The sequence below is a fragment of the Oncorhynchus mykiss genome, chromosome 12, assembly GCF_057628025.1.
Source record: "Oncorhynchus mykiss isolate SJ-2025 chromosome 12, ASM5762802v1, whole genome shotgun sequence".
Lineage (NCBI taxonomy): Eukaryota > Metazoa > Chordata > Actinopteri > Salmoniformes > Salmonidae > Oncorhynchus > Oncorhynchus mykiss.
Genome location: NC_143033.1, coordinates 58738437 through 58761828, shown reverse-complemented (window position 1 = coordinate 58761828; position 23392 = coordinate 58738437). Strand labels below are relative to the sequence as shown.

The following is a 23392-nucleotide window of genomic DNA, read 5'->3' as shown; positions in this document are numbered from 1 at the left end:
CGTTCGCGCACTGAAGTAGACTCAGGGCTCCGCACACCTGGCTAGAGACTGCTGCCACTGTCCATCAGTGTTGGTTCTTAACCCGTCAGCTCTGAATAGAGTGATACATCCCGTAGCGACTGGCGCATATAGCCACAGCCAAGAAGCCAGTAATTTGAACAGCGCAGCAAATAACCGATTGTTGAGTTGCCGCTGTCAGTGAAATACAATTGTGGGAAATACAATTGTAAAGCAATTGGCCATATGCCTACTGAAAATAGTAGAATTCTGTCTGTCCGTACCTACCATAATTATTTCTCAACAGAATCATGTTGTGGGGGTTCTTTGCTGCAGGAGGGACTGGTGCACTTCACAAAATAGATGATATCATGAGGAGGAAAATGATGTGGATATATTGAAGCAACATTTCAAGACATCAGTCAGGAAGGTAAAGCTTGGTCGCAAATGGGTCTTCCAAATGGACAATGACCCCAAGCATACTTCCAAAGTTCTGGCAAAATGGCCTAAGGACAACAAAGTCAAGGTATTGGAGTGGCCATCACAAAGCCCTGACCACAACCCTATAGAAAATGTGTGGGCAGAACTGAAAAAGCATGTGCGAGCAAGGAGGCCTATACAAACCTGACTCAGTTACACCAGCTCTGTCAAGAGGAATGGGCCAAAATTCACCCAACCTAAGAGGATGTTTTTGTGGAAAAACATATACAGCTTCCCCAAACTTGAAACCCACGGGCCACCTATGGAATATATATATATATATATGTTTTTTTTATTTAACCAAGAAAGTCAACTAAGAACAAATTATTATTTACAATGACGGCCTAGCAAGAGGCAAAAGGCTTCCTGTTTAGAGGGCACATTGGGGCACTCGTCTTGTGGTGTGACTGAGTGGCTTAGTGTTCCCCTCTCTCCTCTACCCGTTCTCCCTCCGACCAGCCAGACTAGTCAGTCAGTGAGTTCCAGATATGGCCTCCTGTATCCTGTGTCTCCACAGTGTTAAAGTTATTTTAGGAAAGGAGGCCACCCATCCATCCACTCAACCAACCAACCACAGGGCCTGTAGGTGCAGCTGTTGATAGTTCCTGGGCAGATATATTGTCACGACTTTCGTCGGAAGAAGAAGAGGAGTCATTGGACCAAAATGCAGCGGAGTATGTGTTCATCTTTATTAGCTTAACTGACTGAACACTGAATACAAAATAACAAAAATAATAGCCGAAACAGTTCTGCAAGGTGCAACCAACACTAAACAGAAAATAACCACCCACAACTAACAGTGGGAAAACAGGCTACCTAAGTATGGTTCTCAATCAGAGACAATGAAAGACAGCTGTCCCTGATTGAGAACCATACCAGGCCAAAACATAGAAATACACAACCTAGACATACAAACATAGAATGCCCACCCACATCACACACTGACCAATCAAAAAATAGAAACATACAAAGCAATCTACGGTCAGGGCGTGACATATATGATCACGGTCTCATATGTGTTATGAGATTTTGATTAATAATGACTAAATTAGGTATACATTATTTAGCTTAAAACCACAACTAAACAGAATACTACTATGTTACTGTATGGATGTATGAATCTTATTATAATCATAGTACTGAATATAATGTGTGTAATTATAATCAAGGATTAGAACAAAGACTGTCTGTTCCTTGGTAGAAACGAATGGAGTTATCGTCAGACTGGCTAGAATGCTGTGTTCCTTACGGGACATCTTATCTCTACAAAGGGAGAGGAGAGACCTTGGGCTAGTAGTAAATTATTTAACAGGAGGTGGACGATGTGGGAAGGTTTGTGAACTATACTGCCATTGTATCGGAGTGGAGGAAGCGCAGTTTAAAACCTATGACGTCATTTTTTGTATATAACCTGTTGTAAATTGTACCATGATCAGTATTCTCGAGAATAAACGCTATTGATTGATTTTGAGACTGGTCTCTGTCTATTTTATGCAAATAAGTATCTTACAAATCCTTAGAAATGGGCAGAGTGTTTTAACTGAATTGGTTGATAAACATGTAGTTATCAAATTCCTTTAACAATATGTCAAATCAATTTGTATTTGTCACATGCGCTGAATACAGGTAGACCTTACCGTGAAATAGTTAAGTAACAAAATAATAAAAATGAGAATACAATGCCTTCGGAAAGTTGACCTTTTCCACATCTTGTTAAGTTACAGCCTTATTCTAGAATTGATTAAATAAATACAAATCATCAGCAATAATGTATTAACTATTATTCTACAATGTAGAAAACAGTAAAAATGTATTAAAACCCTGGAATGAGTAGTGTGTCCACACTTTTGACTGGTACTGTACGTAAATGGGGCGGTAGGTAGCCTAGTGGTTAGAGCATTGGGCCAGTAACCCGAAAGGTTGCTAGATCGAATCCCCGAGCTGACAAGGTCACAATCTGTCGTTCTCCCCCTGAACAAGGCAGTTAACACACTGTTCCTAGGCCGTAATGGTAAATAAGAATTTGTTCTTAACTGACTTGCCTGGTTAAATAAAGGTTACATTTTTTATTTTGTACAAATTTGCAAAAAATATCTCAACTTTTTTTGCTTTGTCATTATGGAGTATTGTGTGTAGATTGATGAGGGGGAAAACGATGTTCCCTTGTCAAACAGGTGGAAGAGGGTTCTTGTTTAAAAAAAAATATATCATGCTCAGTGCTGCAGTAGTCAGGCCACAGAGCTTGGCCCAAAATGTGTTGCATGGTTGTCCCAAATCACGTTTTGACAACTGAATGGGAAATTGCCTGCCCGCCCATTTGATCGATGCCAAATACATTTGATTGACAACTAAGAGATATGCTAACTGTGATTAACAGTCATTCAAAATAGCTAGCAAAGTGGTTCACATTTCTTGCTAGCTAAGCAAATGACAACTGCACCTCTAGCTGTAGCCATCGAAAAATGATATGAGGGGAAAAAGTCACTCACCCACTCCTCCAATAATATGACATGCTCCCAGCAGATATCTAGCTAACGTTAGGCTCCGTGCCTTTAGCTTGCTAAATAAATAGCTAGCTACATCAATAGACATGCTAGCCCAGATATTTAATAACTCCAAATAACAAAAAAGTTTGTTGTGACATTTAAACTTAAAACGTTATTCATTTTTTTGCACTGCATGGATCCCCGCTGCAGTTGAATGCAACACTGCTGCATGGTACACTCAAAATGTATTGTAGTGGAGTATCCAGCCTAGGCTAAAATGTATTGTAGTGGAGTAGCCAGCCTAGGCTAAAATGTATTGTAGTGGAGTATCCAGCTTAGGCTAAAATGTATTGTCGTGGAGTAGCCAGCCTAGGCTGAAATGTATTGTAGTGGAGTATCCAGCCTAGGCTAAAATGTATTGTAGTGGAGTATCCAGTCTAGGCTAAAATGTATTGTCGAGGAGTAGCCAGCCTAGGCTAAAATGTATTGTCGTGGAGTAGCCAGCCTAGGCTAAAATGTTGCTGTAATAGGTTTACATGTTTCTCCTTTGCATGATTTTTGTTGCCGGTTTAGTTTTTTGGTTTAAAAATCAAAGCCAGACGGCAACATTTTAGTAGCCTAGCTAGGACTGTCTCATGTCTGTACACTTTCCCTCTACTGTGCGCTGTCAAAGGGACATACGAAAGCAGCGCAATTGAAGTTGAATTCACCGATGCGAGTGCATTAGGCTGTGTTTGAAACATGTGCGCTTGCCTATTAGCCACATTGTGACTGACTTGTGATCATTGCCCTTGCTAGTTTGAGTGTATAAACATTCACAACCTCAGTCACAGTCATACATTTTTGTTAAAAATATTGAGTAATTGCAACTGAAACCGAATGGGTGGCAGCAGCAAACAATGCATCAGGCCAGCTGTGATTTACAACCTGATAGCAATCTTTTTGGACTACCAAGAAATCTATTGGTGAATTATATGAATCATATATTGAACCGCATCCATCTATTCTGCCAACAATTCATTACTGTAAGGCATGTAATTTCTTGTCAAATGGAACCTACTTGTGAAAGTTGGTTTTGAATCAAACTGGGAATTGGATATGTTTTACTGATATGATTGTCTGTTTGGTTCATATCTGCAAAGTAGTTAAAATGCTGTCTGTTCCACTTTAACTAATCACTAGCTCCTACCTGGAATATCCCGACTGACTGGCTGGGTCTGTAACTGGAGCCCTGCACAGTCTCTAGTGTCCTGTCAGTGGGTGGCATCATATGGGGCATTGTGTGAGTGACACAAAAGCTCCCATGTTTACTGTGCCCACACGCGCACGCACGCACGCACACACACACACACACACACACACACACACACACACACACACACACACACACACACACACACACACACACACACACACACACACACACACACACACACACACACACACACACGCACACACACACACACACACACACACACACACCAACAGTGGGTAACAATTAAGTACATCAAATCAAATACATTTTTATTTGTCACATACACATGGTTAGCAGATGTTAATGTGAGTGTAGCGAAATGCTTGTGCTTCTAGTTCCGACAATGCAGTAATAACCAACAAGTAATCTAGCTAACAATTCCAAAACTACTGTCTTATACACACAAGTGTAGGGGGATAAAGAATATGTACATAAAGATATATGAATGACTGATGGTACAGAGCGGCATAGGCAAGATACAGTACATGGTATCGAGTACAGTATATACATATGAGATGAGTATGTAAACAAAGTGGCATAGTTAAAGTGGCTAGTGATACATGTATTACATAAAGATGCAGTAGATGATATAGAGTACAGTATATACGTATACATATGAGATGAATAATGTAAGGTATGTAAACATTATATTATATCACTGTGATTGTTTTCAATTAAAATAATAGCTTCTTATTAAATAGCAATTTCTCAACAATACATTTTGCTAGAACTGTCTGAGTGGTCTGAGTGAGGAGGGGGAAAACTGAAAATGAGCTGTTATTGGCAGAGAGGTTTGGAACTCTTTCTTATTGACTTGCCTAGTTAAATAAAGGTTAAATAAAAAATGTAAATGGTCTATTAAGAGGCTGACATTTCAGGCGGTCTTTTCAAACAGCTCTTTCACTGATTATCATCATTTTCACAGTATTATTTCAACCTCAGTGTGGAAATATTTAAAACACAGGAAATTGTGTTTTTGACTGCACTGGGCCTTTAATGCAAATAATATGTGACCCATTATAGAGATCTGGGCATATAACGCATGCCACTACTTCACAGGAGAGGAATTTGAATTTAAAATAAATTAATCATTTTTGTCAAAATGCTCTGTCAAATGACACATCCTGCTCTCTGCTACCCCAGATATTTTCATCATGGACTACATACAAAGTGTAGCTACAGATTTCAAAACCAGTGTTGTCCTGAATACTGCTGCTGGTATCGACATAGCTCTGTCTTCTGTGGTTAAAGCAGTCTAGACTGGCTGAAGCCAAGAGGGAAGGATTATTTTGAAAGTGTTTCAATCTGCCATGAATCATCATAATCCATACACCAGTAAGAGTCGACAGTTAAAATGCTAAGATAATAGCGTATGTACATGTAGCTATCTCAACTGTATAAAAAGTAATTTTCATCGTTAGCTATTGTTAGCTAGCTAGCTAACTAGGTAGACAGTTGCATACAGGTACCGTTATAGCTTGCTTCGAACTGCAATAAACCATTGTTTGCAGATGTGGCCAGTTGCATTCTGCTGTTAATGTGGATTGCTGATGTGCCAAGGCATGCATTACATGATGACAATCTTTTTCATGTTTGCCAGTTTGTCATGTTTAACTACCTAGCTACCAAATCAAATCAAATGTTATTTGTCACATGTGCCCAATACCACAGTCGTAGACCTTACAGTGAAATACTTACTTACAAGCCCTTAACCAACAATGCAGTTTTAAGAAAACACCTTAAAAAACAAAGAAATAAAAGTAACATAATTAAAGAGCAGCGGTAAGATAACAATAGCGAGGCTATATAGGGGGTACCCGTCAGTCGAGGTAATTGAGGTAATATGAACATGTAGGTAGAGTTATTACTTGTGTCTACATTGCCTTCATTGTTGGGATGGAAGCAGGTTAAGTGCGTACAAAACATTTTAGTACAGCTGTAGCAGTCGGCAGGCAATAACAAGCTATAAAACATGAATTAATTTGTGTTTTAACCTATTTTTCTGGAATTTATCTTTCAGCATAAACCCATAAACCCACGTACAAGGAGATGATTGAGAGTGAACAAGCAACACTTCATGTATTTTGTCTTTGTACTTTGAGCTTATTGCTTTGACTTGGGGGTCAACTAATGTTATTGCTGGTATGAAAGGTTTCAATGTCTTGTCTATTTTGTCTGCTTTCCTCCATTATAGCTTTAATTATCTGGAGCCTGGTGTTGTGGCCAAAGGAGCTTTCACTCAGTTGGAACCAGTTTTCAGCTGCTGTGCAATGTTGACGTCCTTCCTCCCAGAGATGTGCAAATCATCACCCTGAATAGATACATCCCGGCAAACATATATTTTTAAGAAGACCAGGACTTTTGCAATGAAAAGGCCATGCACATTATATGCTGCTCCAAAGGGCAGGGCAGAAATATGCTCTCAGGCTAGATTCCATTTGTTCATATCATAGCATGACCTGAACCAAAATTACTCAAATGATCTTATGATACAGGCCTAGGTCTAGATATTGTTTTTCCCAATTGTAGGCTACAATTTTTTTTAATTTCATTTATTTAACCTTTATTTAACTAGGCTACCTTTACCAGTTGAAGTTAATAAAGAATTTTGTTGAAATCGTTTGTTTTTTAAGCACTACCTCACTGCTTTAGCACATGGCCACATTCATGTGTTCCAGTGTGAATTATTTAAGAGATGGGTGGGTCTAAGGCTTTAGAGGGTGTGAACGATGCTAAACGGGCATAAAGAAAGTACAGCACTATAGATATACAATAACGGGTCATTTAATACTGTAAAAGGTTTGCCTAGTGGGGTAACTTGGTGAGATAATGTTCAGAGAAAAAAATATTTTTTCTCCTAAATGGGATTATAAATGTATCAACTATTAAAGCAGCATTACTTCATGTTTCCTCAAACTATAGTGTATGATATGCCATTTGAAGCTCTGAGACTGTACTTTTACACAATGTAAAAAAAAAAACACAATTTCAAATTTTGAAACATAAGACTGAGAAGAGATGTGGTCACATACACTAAACAGAAATATAAATGCAATATGCAACAATTTCATTGATTTTACTGAGTTACAGTTCAATTGAATCAGTCAACTGAAATAAATATATTAGGCCCTAATCTATGGATTTCACATGACTGGGCAGGGGCGCAGCCATTGGTGGGCCTGGGAGGGTATAGGCTCACCCACTTGAGAGCCAGGCCCACCCACTGGCCACTCTCCCATAAAGCCCATACTGGTGAAGTGCTGTAGAAACTGTTGTCCTTCTGGCAGGTTCTCCCAATGCAGGCAAGGAACTCTGCAGTTCTGTCAGAGTAGTCATTGAGTTCTTGGTCACCTCCCTGACCAAGGTCCTTGCCTGGTTGCTCAGTTTGGTCGGACGGCCAGCTCTGGGTAGTTCCATATTTTTTTCAATTTCCCAGTGATGGAGACCGCTGTGCTTTTTAAACTTTAAAAAATTATTTTACACCCATCCCCAGATATATGCCTCATCATAATTCTGTCTCTGAAATTTACGATCAGTTCCTTGGACTTCATTGTATCGTTTATGCTCTGACATACATTAACTGTGGGACCCTATATAGACAAGTGTGTTTCTTTCTAAATCATGTCCAAACTGAGTTGGCCACAGGTGGACTTCAATCAAGTTGTAGTGACATCAAGGATGATCAAAGGAAATTGGATGCACCTGAGCTCAATGTGCAAGGTCATAGCAAAGGTGTAAAATAAATTGCAAACATTTCTAAAAACAGGATTTTATCGTGTGAAGAAAAAATCTATTTTATCCATTTTGAATTCAGGCTGTAACAAAATGTTGAATAAGTTAAGGGGTATGAATACTTTCTGAAGGCACTGTATATTAGTCCTGGTCTATGGTCTTTTCTCCATATTTGGGGGATCCAAAAACCAGGAGAACATGAGATTTTCCCACAGAGATTTTCCTTGTCCAGGAAACGTCTGACAGAAAGAATGGGTCAGCCAAACTTCCCATTCATTCAGAGCACCCCAGTGGGCAGAACGTCCACCCACCGGTCATAGACAATTAGAGCTTGGCTCTTGTCTGTCACACAGAGGGCCCAGGCCTGTGCAGAGGGGCAGGGTGGCATTCTCCAGACCCACCCAACCAGAACAACTGGGTCACAAGCTGAACTGGCACATTATTTATTTTACAACAACTTTTGATTATAGTCACACAAATGGGGAAGGATGGTCCCTGCCTGATGCTTTCATAAACCCTTTTTACTTGTCTTGATTAAGTGACTGACTGAACATTTTATGTATTTATTTTATTTTACCTTTATTTTGCTGGAGATAATATTTAGTTATTGGTGTAGAAGATTTAATGCCCTGCCATTCACCCAATAACAGAGGCTGTGCCGTTATTTGTCTTCTCTGTACTCAGCAAATGTAATACAGGCACCAGGCAGAGCACTCTAATAAGATGCAAGGGATTAAATCAAATCATCATCATCAAAAACAGGCAGTAAATCTAAGCTGTGTGTGTGTGTGTGTGTGTGTGTGTGTGTGTGTGTGTGTGTGTGTGTGTGTGTGTGTGTGTGTGTGTGTGCGTGCGTGCGTGCATGCGTAATCTAATTTTATTCGTTCAGTACACAGTTTACAGCATGTATAAAAGGTGCAGTGACATGCTTACGTAGGTGTGTTGTGGAAAAGAACACTGGATCCCTAAGGTCACACAATCCTGTTCCAACAACACTGATTGGATCTTTGGTATTTAATTAAATATTAGATGAAAAACAAATGTCCACATTTCTATTCTTACTTATTGGCTGCATGTTGTTCACAATAATATCAGGGAAAATAAATTCAATCAATGAAATAAAAACAAAAAAAGATAGCCTGGCACTAGTCTTGTGATTTGTCTTTAGTTTTTCATAAATTAATAATTAGTGCCCTAAAGCTCATGATGATCACACAAAGCAGCATCATGAATAGTGCAGTCTGTATAACCCACAACCATGCTGAGAACTCAGCATTCTGAGCAGAACATAGTTAGAATCAGCTCCTCCAAAAGAAACAAGATTTGATCCCTCATTAGTTGAACTGCATTCTGCTCCTCCCAGATAAATCCGATCAGATCCGTCATTGGTTGAAATACAGGAAGCAGAAGCACCGATTCTCATGAAACCAACTAAAACCATGTCTTTGATGAATTCATCTATATAACCTATAAATAATATTAGGGTAGAAGGAACGAAATTATGTTGCCACGAGCAGCACCAGGGATATTGAATTGAGTGAGAATGGGGCATCATACACGCACCCAAAAATCTGAGGGGGCACAAGAATGTAACTATGGCTGGGTGGTGGTCCGAAATGGGGCTAGGCCCTCGGTCCATAAGTTGGATAATTTAGACTTTTTCAAACATTTGAAAGTACATTTTCCTGCAATCTAGAGCAATAATCCTTATGCTTAAGTCTATGTAAAAAATGCAGTGGGGCAAAAAAGTATTTAGTCAGCCACCAATTGTGCAAGTTCTCCCACTTAAAAAGATGAGAGAGGCCTGTAATTTTCATCATAGGTACCCTTCAACTATGACAGACAAAATGAGAAGAAAAAAATCCAGAAAATCACATTGTAGGATTTTTAATGAATTTATTTGCAAATTATGATGGAAAATAAGTATTTGGTCACCTACAAACAAGCAAGATTTCTGGCTCTCACAGACCTTCTTCAAGAGGCTCCTTTGTCCTCCACTCGTTACTTGTATTAATGGCACCTGTTTGAACTTGTTATCAGTATAAAAGACACCTGTCCACAACCTCAAACAGTCACACTCCAAACTCCACTATGGCCAAGACCAAAGAGCTGTCAAACGACACCAGAAACAAAATTGTAGACCTGCACCAGACTGGGAAGACTGAATCTGCAATAGGTAAGCAGCTTGGTTTGAAGAAATCAACTGTGGGAGCAATTATTAGGAAATGGAAGACATACAAGACCACTGATAATCTCCCTCGATCTGGGGCTCCACGCAAGATCTCACCCCGTGGGGTCAAAATGATCACAAGAACGGTGAGAAAAAATCCCAGAACCACACTGGGGGACCTAGTGAATGACCTGCAGAGAGCTGGGACCAAAGTAACAAAGCCTACCATCAGTAACACACTATGCCGCCAGGGACTCAAATCCTGCAGTGCCAGACGTGTCCCCCTGCTTAAGCCAGTACATGTCCAGGCCCGTCTGAAGTTTGCTAGAGAGCATTTGGATGATCCAGAAGAAGATTGGGAGAATGTCATATGGTCAGATGAAATCAAAATATAACTTTTTGGTAAAAACTCAACTCGTCGTGTTTGGAGGACAAAGAATGCTGAGTTGCATCCAAAGAACACCATACCTCCTGTGAAACATGGAGGTGGAAACATCATGCTTTGGGGCTGTTTTTCTGCAAAGAGACCAGGACGACTGATCCGTGTAAAGGAAAGAATTAATGGGGCCATGTATCGTGAGATTTTGAGTGAAAACCTCCTTCCATCAGCAAGGGCATTGAAGATGAAACATGGCTGGGTCTTTCAGCATGATAATGATCCCAAACACACCGCCCGTGCAACGAAGGAGTGGCTTCGTAAGAAGCATAGTTCTGGAGTGGCCTAGCCAGTCTCCAGATCTCAACCCCATAGAAAATCTTTTGAGGGAGTTGAAAGTCCGTGTTGCCCAGCAACAGCCCCAAAACATCACTGCTCTAGAGGAGATCTGCATGGAGGAATGGGCCAACATACCAGCAACAGTGTGTGAAAATCTTGTGAAGACTTACAGAAAAAGTTTGACCTCTGTCATTGCCAACAAAGGGTATATAGCAAAGTATTGAGTTAAACTTTTGTTATTGACCAAATACTTATTTTCCACCATAATTTGAAAATAAATGCATTCAAAATCCTGATTTTCTGGATTTTTTTTCTCCACATTTTGTCTGTTATAGTTGAAGTGTACCTATGATGAAAATTACAGGCCTCTCTCATCTTTTTAAGTGGGAGAACTTGCACAATTGGTGGCTGACTAAATACTTTTTTGCCCCACTGTATGTTTATTTTTCTGCATAGCTAAGCATCCCTCCTGAGCCGTCTGTAGCCTCCTGATGCTTCTCTGCATCTCTACTAAAATATGGGTAAAAGATTGAAAGGAATGCAAGTCTTTTTCAGCACATTTAGTAATTGCTTGCTTTTCTAAAGTCTACCGACCTTGCCAAAAGGCATGAATATGTACCACTTCAACTTAAACGGGAAAAACAACAACCACCACCAGTCCCCCTTCCCCTTGTTCTGGAAGGTTCTCCCATCTCCTTTATTGTCCCACCACTTCTAAAAAATATCTAGGAGAAACACAGTTAATTTATAATTTAGAGGCTTTTTAAAAAGGCACATTACACTTAAAAATCTAGTTTGTCTTCAGTCAACATTCCATCTGTTTTGTAGATCCAACTGTATGGAAACAGACAAAAATGAATGGAAAAGATGGCAACCAAATAATTTCCAGATTTGTGGTGCTTAAATGGCAGTTTATTAACCCTTTGTCAGCACCTCTACTATCATGCTTTTCACAAGATGAATACACACCCCATGCCATTGATTGTGTGGAGCCAGCCGTATGCCTAAACACGAACAGGAAAAGAACACCATATAATTTCCAGATCTTATTTGGTGTTGTTTATCTTTACCCACAGTTGACAATGTATGTCAGAGCAAAAACAAAGCCACGAGGTCAAAGGAATTGTCCGTAGAGCTCCGAGACAGGATTGGGTCAAGACACTCAATACTTGTGTATTGAAGCACCTTTGGCAGCGATTACAGCCTCGAGTCTTCTTGGGCATGACGCTACAAGCTTGACACACCTGTATTTGATAAACCCTTTTCACTCGTCCTGACCTTGTGACTGACTGACCCGACTCCTGAACATGCTGGAGATAATATTTAGTTATTGCTGTAGAAAATGCCCTACCATCCACCCAATAACAGAGGCTGGGTCGTTATTTGTCACTCAGGGCATTTGAACTGATTCCAGAGGCCGAACCAAAACAAAGCCGCCGGAGAAGAGGAAGACGGAGTGGTCTTCTGGTCAGACGTCGGAGGCGCTCACGCCACCCACCGCTTCAGAGTATATTACTCGCTAATGTCCAGCCCTTAGATAACAAGGTCGACGAAATCAGGGCAAGGGATGCTTTCCAGAGAGACATCAGGGATTGTAACATACTCTGTTTCACAGAAACATGGCTCTCTCGGGATATGCTGTCGGAGTCGGTACAGCCACCTGGATTCTCAGCGAGTCGCGCCAACAGGAATAAACATCTCTCCGGGAAGAAGGAGGGTGGGGGTGTATGTTTCATGATTAACGACTCATGGTGTAATTGTAATAACATACAGGAATTCAAGTCCTTCTGTTCACCGAACCTAGAATTCCTTACAATCAAATGCCGACCATATTATCTCCCAAGAGAATTCTCGGTTATTGTCACAGCCGTGTATATGACGGCCCTCAAGGAACATCTCTGGACTTTATGCAAACTGGAAACCATATATCCTGAGGCTGCATTTATTACAGCTGGGGATTTTAACCAAGCAAATTTGAGAACAAGACTACTGGAAAAACACTGGACCATTGTTACTCTAACTTCCGCAATGTACAAGGCCCTCCCCTGCCCTCCTTTCGGAAAATCTGACCACGACTCCATTTTGTTCCTCCCTTCCTATAAGGCAGAAACTCAAACAGGATGTACCCGTGCTAAGGACTATTTAACACTGGTCTGACCAATCGAAATCAACGCTTCAAGATTGTTTTGATCATGCGGACTGGGATAATTTCCGGGTAGCCTCAGATAATGATATTGACGTATACGCTGATTCGGTGAGTGAGTTCATAAGGAAGTGTATAGGAAATGTTGTACCCACTGACTATTAAAACTTACCCTAACCAGAAACTGTGGATAGATGGTGGCATTCGCGCAAAACTGAAAGCGGCTCAATTCAACAGCTCAGACACGAGACGTATGTGGCAGGGTCAACAGAATCACGGACTACAAAAGGAAAACCAACCACGTCACAGACACCGACGTCGTGCTTCCGGACAAACTAAACACCTTCTTTGCCTGTTTTGAGGATAATACAGTGCCACCGATGCGGCCGCTACCAAGGAATGTGGGCTCTCCTTCTCCATGATCGACGTGAGAAAGACATTTAAATGTTTTAACCCTCACAAGGCTGCCGGTCCAGAGCATGCCGCAGACCAGCTGACTGGTGTGTTTACAGACATATTCAAACTCTCCCTATCAAAGTCTGCTATACCCACATGCTTCAAGATGGCACCATTGTTCCTGTACCCAAGAATTCAAAGATAACTTAAATAAATTACTATTGGCCCGTAGCACTCACTACTGTCATCATGAAGTGCTTTGAGAGACTAGTCAAGGATAATATCACCTCCACCTTACCTGTCACCCTAGACCCACTTTAATTTGCTTACCGCCCCAATAGGTCCACAAACGATGCAATCGCCATCACACTGCACACTGCCCTATCCCATCTGGACAAGTGGAATACCTATGTAAGAATGCTGTTCATTAACTATAGCTCAGCATTCAACACCATAGTACCCTCCAAGCTCATCATTAAGCTTGAGGCCCTGGGTCTGAACCCACGCCCTGTGCAATTGGGTCCTGGACTTTCAGGTGGTGAAGGTAGGAAACAACATCTGGCCATGCACACCTCCAACTCAATCATCAAGTTTGCAGACAACACAACAGTAGTAGGCTTGACTGCCAACAACGACGAGACAGCCTACAGGGAGGAGGTGAGTGTTCTCGGAGTGTGGTGTCAGGAAAATAACCTCTTACTCAACGTCAACAAAACAAAGGAGATGATCCTGGCCTTTAGGAAACAGCAGAGGGAGCAGCTCCCTATCCACATCAACGGGACAGCAGTGGAGAAGGTGGAAAGTTTTAAGTTCATCGGCGTACACATCACTGACGATCTGAAATGGTCCAACCACACAGACAGTGTGGCGAAGAAGGCGCAACAGCGCCTCTTCAACCTCCGGAGGCTGACAAAATGTGGCTTGTCAACTAATACCCCCACAAACTTTTACAGATGCACAATTGAGAGCATCCTGTCAGGCTGTATCACCGCCTGGTACGGCAACTGCACAGTCCACAACTGCAAGGCTCTCCAGAGGGTGGTGCAGTCTGCACAACGCATCACTAGGGGCAAACTACCTGCCCTCCAGGACACCTACAGCACCCGATGTCACAGGAAGGCCAAAAAGATCATCAAGGACAACGACCACCCGAGCCACTGCCTGTTCAGCCGCTACCATCCAGAAGGCGAGGTCAGTACAGGTGCATCAAAGCTGGGACCGAGTGACTGAAAAAAAGCTTTATCTCAAGGTCATCAGACTGTTAAACAGCCATCACTAGCACAGAGAGGCTGCTGTCTACATACAGACTGGAAATCATTGGCCACTTTAATAAATGGAACACTAGTCACTTTAATAATGTTTCCATATCTTGCATTACTCATTTCATATTTATTCTATACTATCCATTTCATCTTAGCTTATGCCGATCTGTCATTGCTCATCCATATATTTATAGTTATATATTTTTATTCCATTACTTTACTTTGATGTGTGTATTATTTATAGGTATTTGTTGTGGAATTGTTAGACATTGCTGCACTGTCGGAACTAGAAGTACAAGCATTTCGCTACACTCGCAATAACATCTGCAAACCATGTATGTGACTTCAGTCTGGGCACTCTACCATAAAGGCCTGATTGTTGGAATGCTGCAAAAATGGTTGTCATTCTGGAAGGTTTTCCCATCTCCACAGAGGAGCTCTGTCAGAGTGACCATCGGGTTCTTGGTCACCTCCCTGACCAAGACCCTTCTCCCCTGATTGCTCAGTTTGGCCAGCTCTAGGAAGAGTCTTGGTTGTTCCAAACTTCTTCCATTTAAGAATGATGGACGCCACTGTGTTCTTGGGGACCTTCAAAGCTGCAGACATTTTTTGGTGTCCTTCCCCAGATCTGTGCTTGGTTTTTCCTCTGACATGCACTGTCAACTGTGGGACCTAATATAGACAGGTGTGTGCCTTTAAAAATCATGTCCAATCAATTTAATTTACCACAGAAGGACTCCAATCATGTTGTAGAAACATCTCAAGGATGATCAATGGAAACAGGATGCACCTCAATTTCAAGTCGCATAAGCAAAGTTTTTTATTTTTAATAGATTTGCAAAAATGTTTTTAAAAACCTGTTCTCATTTTGTCATTATGGGGTATTGTGTGTAGATTGATGAGGAAAAACATTTATTTAGTCCATTTTAGAATAAGTCTGTAACCTAACAAAATGTGGAAAAAGGGAAGGGGTCTGAATACTTTCTGAATGCACTGTATATAGAAAGAACATTGCCAGCTACATTTCCTAATATTTTGCTTGAAGTTAATCTTGCATTTCAATTTACACAAGAAAAATAACCGTTGCGTCTTCCTCTCTGCCATCAGTCAGAGCGATGTCTGCTGATCAAATGCTTGTTCAAGAATGCGGGAATTTGATTGGTCTGAAGACAAGAGCAAAGATTTTTCCTCAGAGTGGAGAAGTGCAACTGACGTATAAAATGGGTCTGAAGCCGAGCAGAAATTACCATAAGAAGCATTTTAGATCTCAGTTTACAAAATGTAATAAGATATTTCTGTTTTACCTTTTTTGCGTGAAAAAACGAATTCTGCGTTGAAGAGCCACTGAACACGGCAACTGGCACATTTGTTTTTCTGTTTCTCATTAGAAAAATTGGATTTCAGTCTTGGAGGTGTTTTTCCTGACTGATTCCACCTTTGGTTAATAATGTTTGTCCCCAATGAGACAATGTAGCCTATTTCCCTTTTTCCAAACCCGCAGAATGGAACATAGATAACTCAAGAAATCTGTAATTAATTTAGATATTTTTGCCAATGATGTTTTAGTTGCACAATTTTACATCTATCTAAGGTGTTTGGTGAAGTATTTCTCAAGTAAAAAATATGCCCGGAGTGTAAAAAGTCGGAGCTGCAGAGCAGGTCTGTCGCACTGTCTATGCTATTAGATAGAGAGCAATCGCCGCAGCTGTTCACCCCAGTAGGAAAATTGATAGTCAAATCAAAATTCAACCTTTATTTTAACCGTTGTGAAGCATATATGTTCCAAACTATGTTTTAGACGAGACTGACTTTATGACCAGAATTATCCTATTTACACATTGTAGTCAATTTTGAGACTATAATAACTGTTTCTGACTCATGTCGATGCCATGTAGGACATTTTCAAAGGGATTCATTGCTTTTTAAAGGTAGTCACTCTTTAACGCAACCCATGCAGTAAGAAGGGGAACCCCTGTTCTGAATGTAGCAAACAGGAACATAAGATGCCTAGTGAGAGGTCACCAGAAAGCACGGGGCACACATTCCACTTCTACTCCGTCCTCAGGTGTTTGTGAGTGTGGTGTGAGTCGTCAGCAAAAACGTGTTCAACCCTGTTTTGAATTCATTAGGGTCTGGAGTGGATGGGTTCATGCTGTGATGAAAAGAACCTTCAGGGAATAGTCTGTACTATGGGCTTCGCAACACAGCACGTTTGAAACACGTGAAGAATATCCTCCACGTGGTTTAGGCATGTGAAAACAGCTGCAATGTTTCTAAAAGTCTACATAGAGCCTATGGGTGATGAGTGTCAGATAGTATCATAATTTTTTGTATAATGAGACACCATACCATACTGCAAAAAAACATTCATTCGATTTTAAAACTCGCTGCACGGTCTAAGACACTGCATCTCAGTGCAAGAGGCGTCACTACAGTCCCTGGTTCGAATCGAGAATGCATCACATCCGGCCGTGATTGTGAGTCCCATAGGGAAGCGCACAATTGGCCCAGCGTCGTCAAGGTATGGCCGGGGTAGGCTGTCATTGTCACTTTTTTAAAATTATTTTTAAATTTAACTTGGCAAGTCAGTTAAGAACAAAGTTAAATAAAGGTTAAATCTAAAAAATAAAAAAAATGTAAAGAGAACTTCACAGGAAGAAGAATAAGCCAGTGAGAGATGAAATGACAGCAGCTTCACTCCCTCCCATTCTCTCCCGTGGTGCTGTCTGATTGGCTTACCATGCTGTCAGTCTGTTGTTCTGCACCAATAGCATTGGTTATCCTCTCCAGCTCCCTCTGCTGTCCTCCCTGCTACCGGGCTGCACTTTCTCAGCAAAGTCTCCTGCCAATACAGAAGAAAGACCCACAGCTAAGACACTGGATGTTTTCTGGCACATCATTTACACTATATACAGTGCACCTTGACATTTTCCACATTTTGTTATGTTACAGCCTTATTCTAAAATCAATTAAATAGTTTTTTTCCCCCTCATCAATCTACACACAATATCCAAAAATGACAAAGCAAAAACAAGTTTAAAAAAAATGTTTGCTATCTATTAAAAAGAAGATACTGAAATTTCACATTTACAAACAGTTGAAGTTGGAAGTTTTTTGTTAACTCTGTTTATTAAGTTTTACACACACACACACACACACACACACACACACATACACACAAAGCAATATAAATAATGTACTCAACTAGAAAAAAAATCCAAATAAAAAAATAGCTTTAAAGATACCATACTTTAGACAAGTTAAACACACCAGGCAGAAGGCTACAGAGGTTAAAGGGCAATCTATAGTACAGGGACAGAGCAAACACCTCACCATTGTTCCTGTAAACAGTCAAGGGATGAGGGTGGAGAAATGCAACCACTCACAGACAGTCATGGCCACAGACCGTGAAGTCGGAAGTTTACATAAACCTCAGCCAAATACATTTAAACTCAGTTTTTCACAATTCCTGACATTTAATCCTAGTAACAATTCCATGTTTTATGTCGGTTAGGATCAACACTTTATTTTAAGAATGTGAAATGTCAGAATAATAGTAGAGAGAATTATTTATTTCAGCTTTTATTTCTTTCCTCACATTCCCAGTGGGTCAGACATTTACATGCACTCATTAGTATTTGGTAGTATTGCCTTTAAAAATTGTTTAACTTGGGTCAAAAATTTTGGGTAGCCTTCCACAAGCTTCTCACAATAAGTTGAGTGAATTTTGGCCCATTCCTCCTGACAGAGCTGGTGTAACTGAGTCAGCTTTGTAGGCCTCCTTACTCGCACACAATTTTTCAGTTCTGCCCAGAAATGTTCTATAGGATTGAGGTCAGGGCTTTGTGATGGACACTCCAATACCTTGACTTTGTTGTCCTTAGGCCATTTTGCTTGGGGTCATTGTCCATTTGGAAGACCCATTTGAGACCGAGTTTTAACTTCCTGACTGATGTCCTGAGATGTTGCTTCACTATATCCACATAATTGTCCTACTTCATGATGCCATTAATTGTGTGAAGTGCACCAGTTCCTCCTGCAGCAAAGCAACATGATGCTGCCATCCCCATGATGCTGTCACTGGGATTGATTTGCACTTTTTGCACCAAAGTACGTTCATCTCTAGGAGACAGAACGCGTCTCCTTCCTGAGTGGTATGATGGCTGCCTGGTCCCATGGTGTTTATACTTGCGTACTACTGTTTGTACAGATGAACGTGGTGCCTTCAGGCGTTTGGAAATTGCTCCCGAGGATGAAGCAGACTTGTGGAGGTCTACAATTTTTGTAGGTCTTGGCTGATAGCTATGATTTTCTCATGATGTCAAGCAAAGAGGCACAGAGTTAGAAGGTAGGCCTTGAAGGACATCCACAGGAACACCTCCAATTGACTGAAATTATGTCAGTTAGCCTATCAGAAGATTGTAAAGCCATGACATCATTTTCTGGAATTGTCCAAGCTGTTTAAAGGCACAGTCAATTTAGTGTATGTAAACTTCTGACAGTGAATTATAAGTGAAATAATCTGTCTGTAAACAATTGTTGGAAAAAATTACTTGTGTCAGAAGTCATGCACAAAGTAGATGTCCTAACCGACTTGCCAAAACTATAGTTTGTTAACAAGAAATTTGTGGAGTTGTTGAAAAATGAGTTTTAATGACTCCAACATAAGTGTATGTAAACTTCCGACTTCAACTTCAGACCCTTTACTTTGTTGAAGCACATTTGGCAGTGATTACAGCCTTGATTCTTGTTGGGTATGACGTTACAAGCTTGGCACACCTATATTTGGGGAGTTTCTCCCATTCTTCTCTGCAGATTCTCTCAAGCTCTGTCAGGTTGGATGGGGAGTGTAGCTGCACGGCAATTTTCAGGTCTCCCCAGAGATGTTAGATTGGGTTCAAGTCCGAGCTCTGGCTGGGCCACTCAAGGACATTCAGAAACTTGTCCTGAAGCCACATCTGCATTGTCTCGGCTGTGTGCTTAGGGTCGTTGTCCTGTTCAAAGGTGAACCTTCGCCCCCAGTCTGAGGTCCTGAGCGCTCTGGGGTTGGTTTTCATCAAGGATCTCACTGTACTTTGCTCCATTCATCTTTCCCTCGATCCTGACTCAGTCTTGTTTTCATCATACCAGAGAATCTTGTTTCTCATGGTCTGAGACTTTAGGTGCCTTTTGGCAAACTCCAAGCGGGCTATCATGTGCCTTTTACAGAAGAGTGGCTTCCGTCTGGCCCCTCTACCATAAAGGCCTGATTGGTGAAGTGCTGCAGAGATGGTAGTCCTTCTGGAAGGTTCTCCTATCTTCACAGAGGAACTCTGGAGCTCTGTCAGAGTGACCAGCAGGGTTCTTGGTCACCTCCTTGACCAAGGCCCCTCTCCCCCGATTGCTCAGTTTCACCACGAGGCCAGCTCTGAGGAAGAATCTTGGTGGTTCCAAACTTCTTCCATTTAAGAATGGAGATCACTGTATTCTTGGGACCTCCAACGCTGCAGAAATATTGTGCCTCAGATATGTGCCTCGACACAATCCTTTCTCGGAGCTCTACGTACAATTCCTTCATGGCTTGGTTTTTGCTGTGACATGCACTGTCAACTGTCGGACCTTATGTAGACAGGTGTGTGCCTTTCAAAATCATATCCAATCAACTGAAATTACCAGAGGTGGACTCCCATCAAGTTGTATAAACATCTCAAAGATGATCAATGTAAACAGGATGCACCTGAGCTCATCTTCGAGTCTCATAGCAAAGGGTCTGAATACTTATGTAAATAAGGTATCTGGTTTAAATTTTTAATAAATGTGCAAAAATGTCTAGGAACCTGTTTTTGTTTTGTCATTCTGGTGTATTGGGTGTAGATTGAAGAGGATTTGTAAAAATCTATTTTAGAATAAGGCTGTTAAGTAACAAAATGTGGAAAAAGTCAAGGTGCCTGAATACTTTCCCGAAGGTACTCTATACAAAAGGTATGTGGACATTAGGGGATTCGGCTATTTCAGCCACCCCAGTTGCTGACAGGTGTATAAAATCGAGCACACCGCCATGCAATCTCCATAGACAAACAGTATCAGTAGAATGGCCTTAGTTCAGCCTTAGTTCAGCTCAGTTACGTTCAACTTGGCACTGTCATGGGATGCCACCTTTACAACCAGTCAGTTCATTAAACTTCTGCCCTGCTGCCCCGGGTCAACTGTAAGTGCTGTTATTTTAAAGTGGAAACATCTTGGAGCAACAATGGCTCAACTGCAAAGTGACTGGTTGTAAAGGTGGCATCCCATGACAGTGCCACACAAGCATGTAAAAATTGCCTGTCCTTGGTTACAACACTCACTACAAACTGCCTCTGGAAGCACCAGAACTGTTCGTTGGGAACTTCAGGTTTCCATGGACGAGCAGCCGCAAACAAACTACTCACCATGCGCAATGCATTGGCTGGAGTGGTGTAAAGCTCGCTGGACTGTTGAGCAGTGGAAACGCGTTCACTGGAGTGATGAATCACACTTTAACATCTCGCAGTCCAACGGACAAATCTGGGATTGGTGGATGCCAGGAGAACTCTACCTGCCCCCATAGTGCCAATTGTAAAGTTTGGTGGAGCATTTAATTATTATTATTTTTTTTAAATGTTACCTTAATTTTACTAGGCAAGTCAGTTAAGAACAAATTCTTATTTTCAATGACGGCCTAGGAACAGTGGGTTAACTGCCTGTTCAGGGGCAGAACGACAGATTGTCAGCTCGGGGATTCGAACTTGCAACCTTTCGGTTACTAGTCCAACGCTCTAACCACTAGGCTACCCTGCCGCCCCAATAATGGTATAGGGCTGTTTGTCTTGGTTCAGGCTAGGCACCTTAGTTACAGTGAAGGGACATCTTCATAATACAGGATACAATGACATTCTAGACAATTTTGTGTCAACAGTTTGGGGAAGTTCCTTTTCTGTTTCAGCATGACAATGCCCCCAAGCACAAAGCGTGAGATTCATACATAAATGGTTTGTTGAGATCAATGTGGAAGAACTTGACTGGCCTGCACAGAGCCCTGACCTAAACCTCATCGAACACCTTTGAGATGAATTGGAACGCCGACTGCAAGCCAGGACTAATCGCCCAACATCTGTACCCAACATCACTAATACTCGCAGCTGAATGTAAGCAAGTTCCCATAGCAATGTTCCAACATCTAGTGGAAATCCTTCCCAGAAGACTGGAGGCTGTTTGAGCAGCAAAGGGGGGACCAACTCCAAATTAATGCCCATGATTTTGGAATTAGATGTTTGATGAGCAGGTGTGCGTGCACATACTTTTGGTTAAGTTTTTTTTTTCACGTGTTTCATCTAGCCAGCCACGCAAAGTCGTGGGGGATAGGCGGTATCCAGGTTTTCATACAGTCATACCGTTTCTGTACCATACAATACAATATTACCGGAAGTGGACAGAAGTGCATGCTTCAACCTGCTTCAGTCTGCTTTCCAACAGACAATGGGAGATGAATTCACGTTTCAGCAGGACAATAACCTAAAACACAAGTTCAAATCAACACAAATCTAATGCCTACTTAAATAAAGGTTAAATAAATTAATAAAATACACTGGAGTTGTTTACCAGGGAAGACAGTGATTGAGGGAGAGTTAGAGTGTTGACTTGGAAATCTATGGCAAGACCTGAAATTGATTGTCTAGCAATGTTCAACAACCAATTTGACAGAGCTTGAAGAATCTTTAAAAGAATAATGGGCAAATATTGTACAATCCAGGTTTTTATTTTATTTATTTAACTAGGCAAGCCAGTTAACAAGAAATTCTTATTTTACAATGACGGCCTAACCCGGCCAAAACCTCCCCTAACCCAGACAACGCTGGACTAATTGTGCTTCGCCCTATGGGACTGCCGATCTTCGGAGAGTTGTGATACAGCCCAGGACCAAACCAGCGTCTGTAGTAACCGCTTCTAGCACTGAGATGCAGTGCCTTAGATCGCTGTGCCAAACTGGAGCCTAGAGACTTACCCAGAAAGAAAGGTTATTCTAACATGTATTGACTTGGGTGTGAATACTTATGTAAATACGATGTCATTATTTCATTTTCAATACATTATGGGATATTGTGTGTAGATGGGTGAGAAAAAATATGTCATCCATTTGAAATTCAGGCTGTAACAACAAAATGTGGACTGGGTCGAGGGGTATGAATACTTTCTGAAGGCACGGCACTTGTGGAAAACACTGCAACACACTCCATTACCAGACGTGTAAACTAGTGCGCGCTACCATGCAGTGAAACACTGCTTCCCATTCATTTTCAATGGAAGGAAAGCAGTGAGAGGCAGTGTGGGCGAGGGACCTTTGGGCGGCGCGAAAGTGGCGTGGGAGGCGCTGAAAAAGTTCAGCATTTCCCAACTTTACGCGAATCACCAGCGGCAAACTGGTTCCCATTACCCAAGGCTGGAGTTCTTCAGCAACGATGGCTGACAAAAATTCTAGGATGGAAGCAAATTTAAGTCATTATAATGTCATAACTAATCATGCAAAAAATGTACAGTTGAGAAGAATATGTTAGGTAAATTTAGAGACAAACGATTATGCATATTTTTTTGACATGATGTTCATTTACGTAAATTGCTATTTAGTAAGCTAGCTGACTAAATAATATTAGCCAGCTAGCTTTATGGGCATTGTGACATGAGTATGGAATTGTAATTATGGTTGTTTAATGTTTTAGGGACTCCTGAAACAACCAGCAAACCAGGCTGTGGTCTTGTGA

General features: G+C 41.2%; 1 protein-coding gene across 9 annotated transcripts in view; it reads right to left on the bottom strand.

Annotated features, from left to right (window-relative positions):
- The window catches only part of LOC110537841 (phosphatidylinositol-3,5-bisphosphate 3-phosphatase MTMR4), a 168589-nt gene that overhangs the window by 111245 nt on the left and 33952 nt on the right, over window positions 1-23392 (bottom strand). For 8 of the 9 annotated variants that reach the window (XM_090192846.1, XM_090192849.1, XM_090192856.1 and 5 more), the window contains exon 2: window positions 17376-17478. In XM_090192846.1, coding sequence (XP_090048972.1) covers window positions 17376-17378 — 3 coding nt within the window. In that variant the 5' untranslated portion in view covers window positions 17379-17478. Of the gene's footprint in view, window positions 1-17375; window positions 17479-23392 lie in introns of those variants that run through there. The other variant, XM_090192858.1, reaches the window with a different exon arrangement.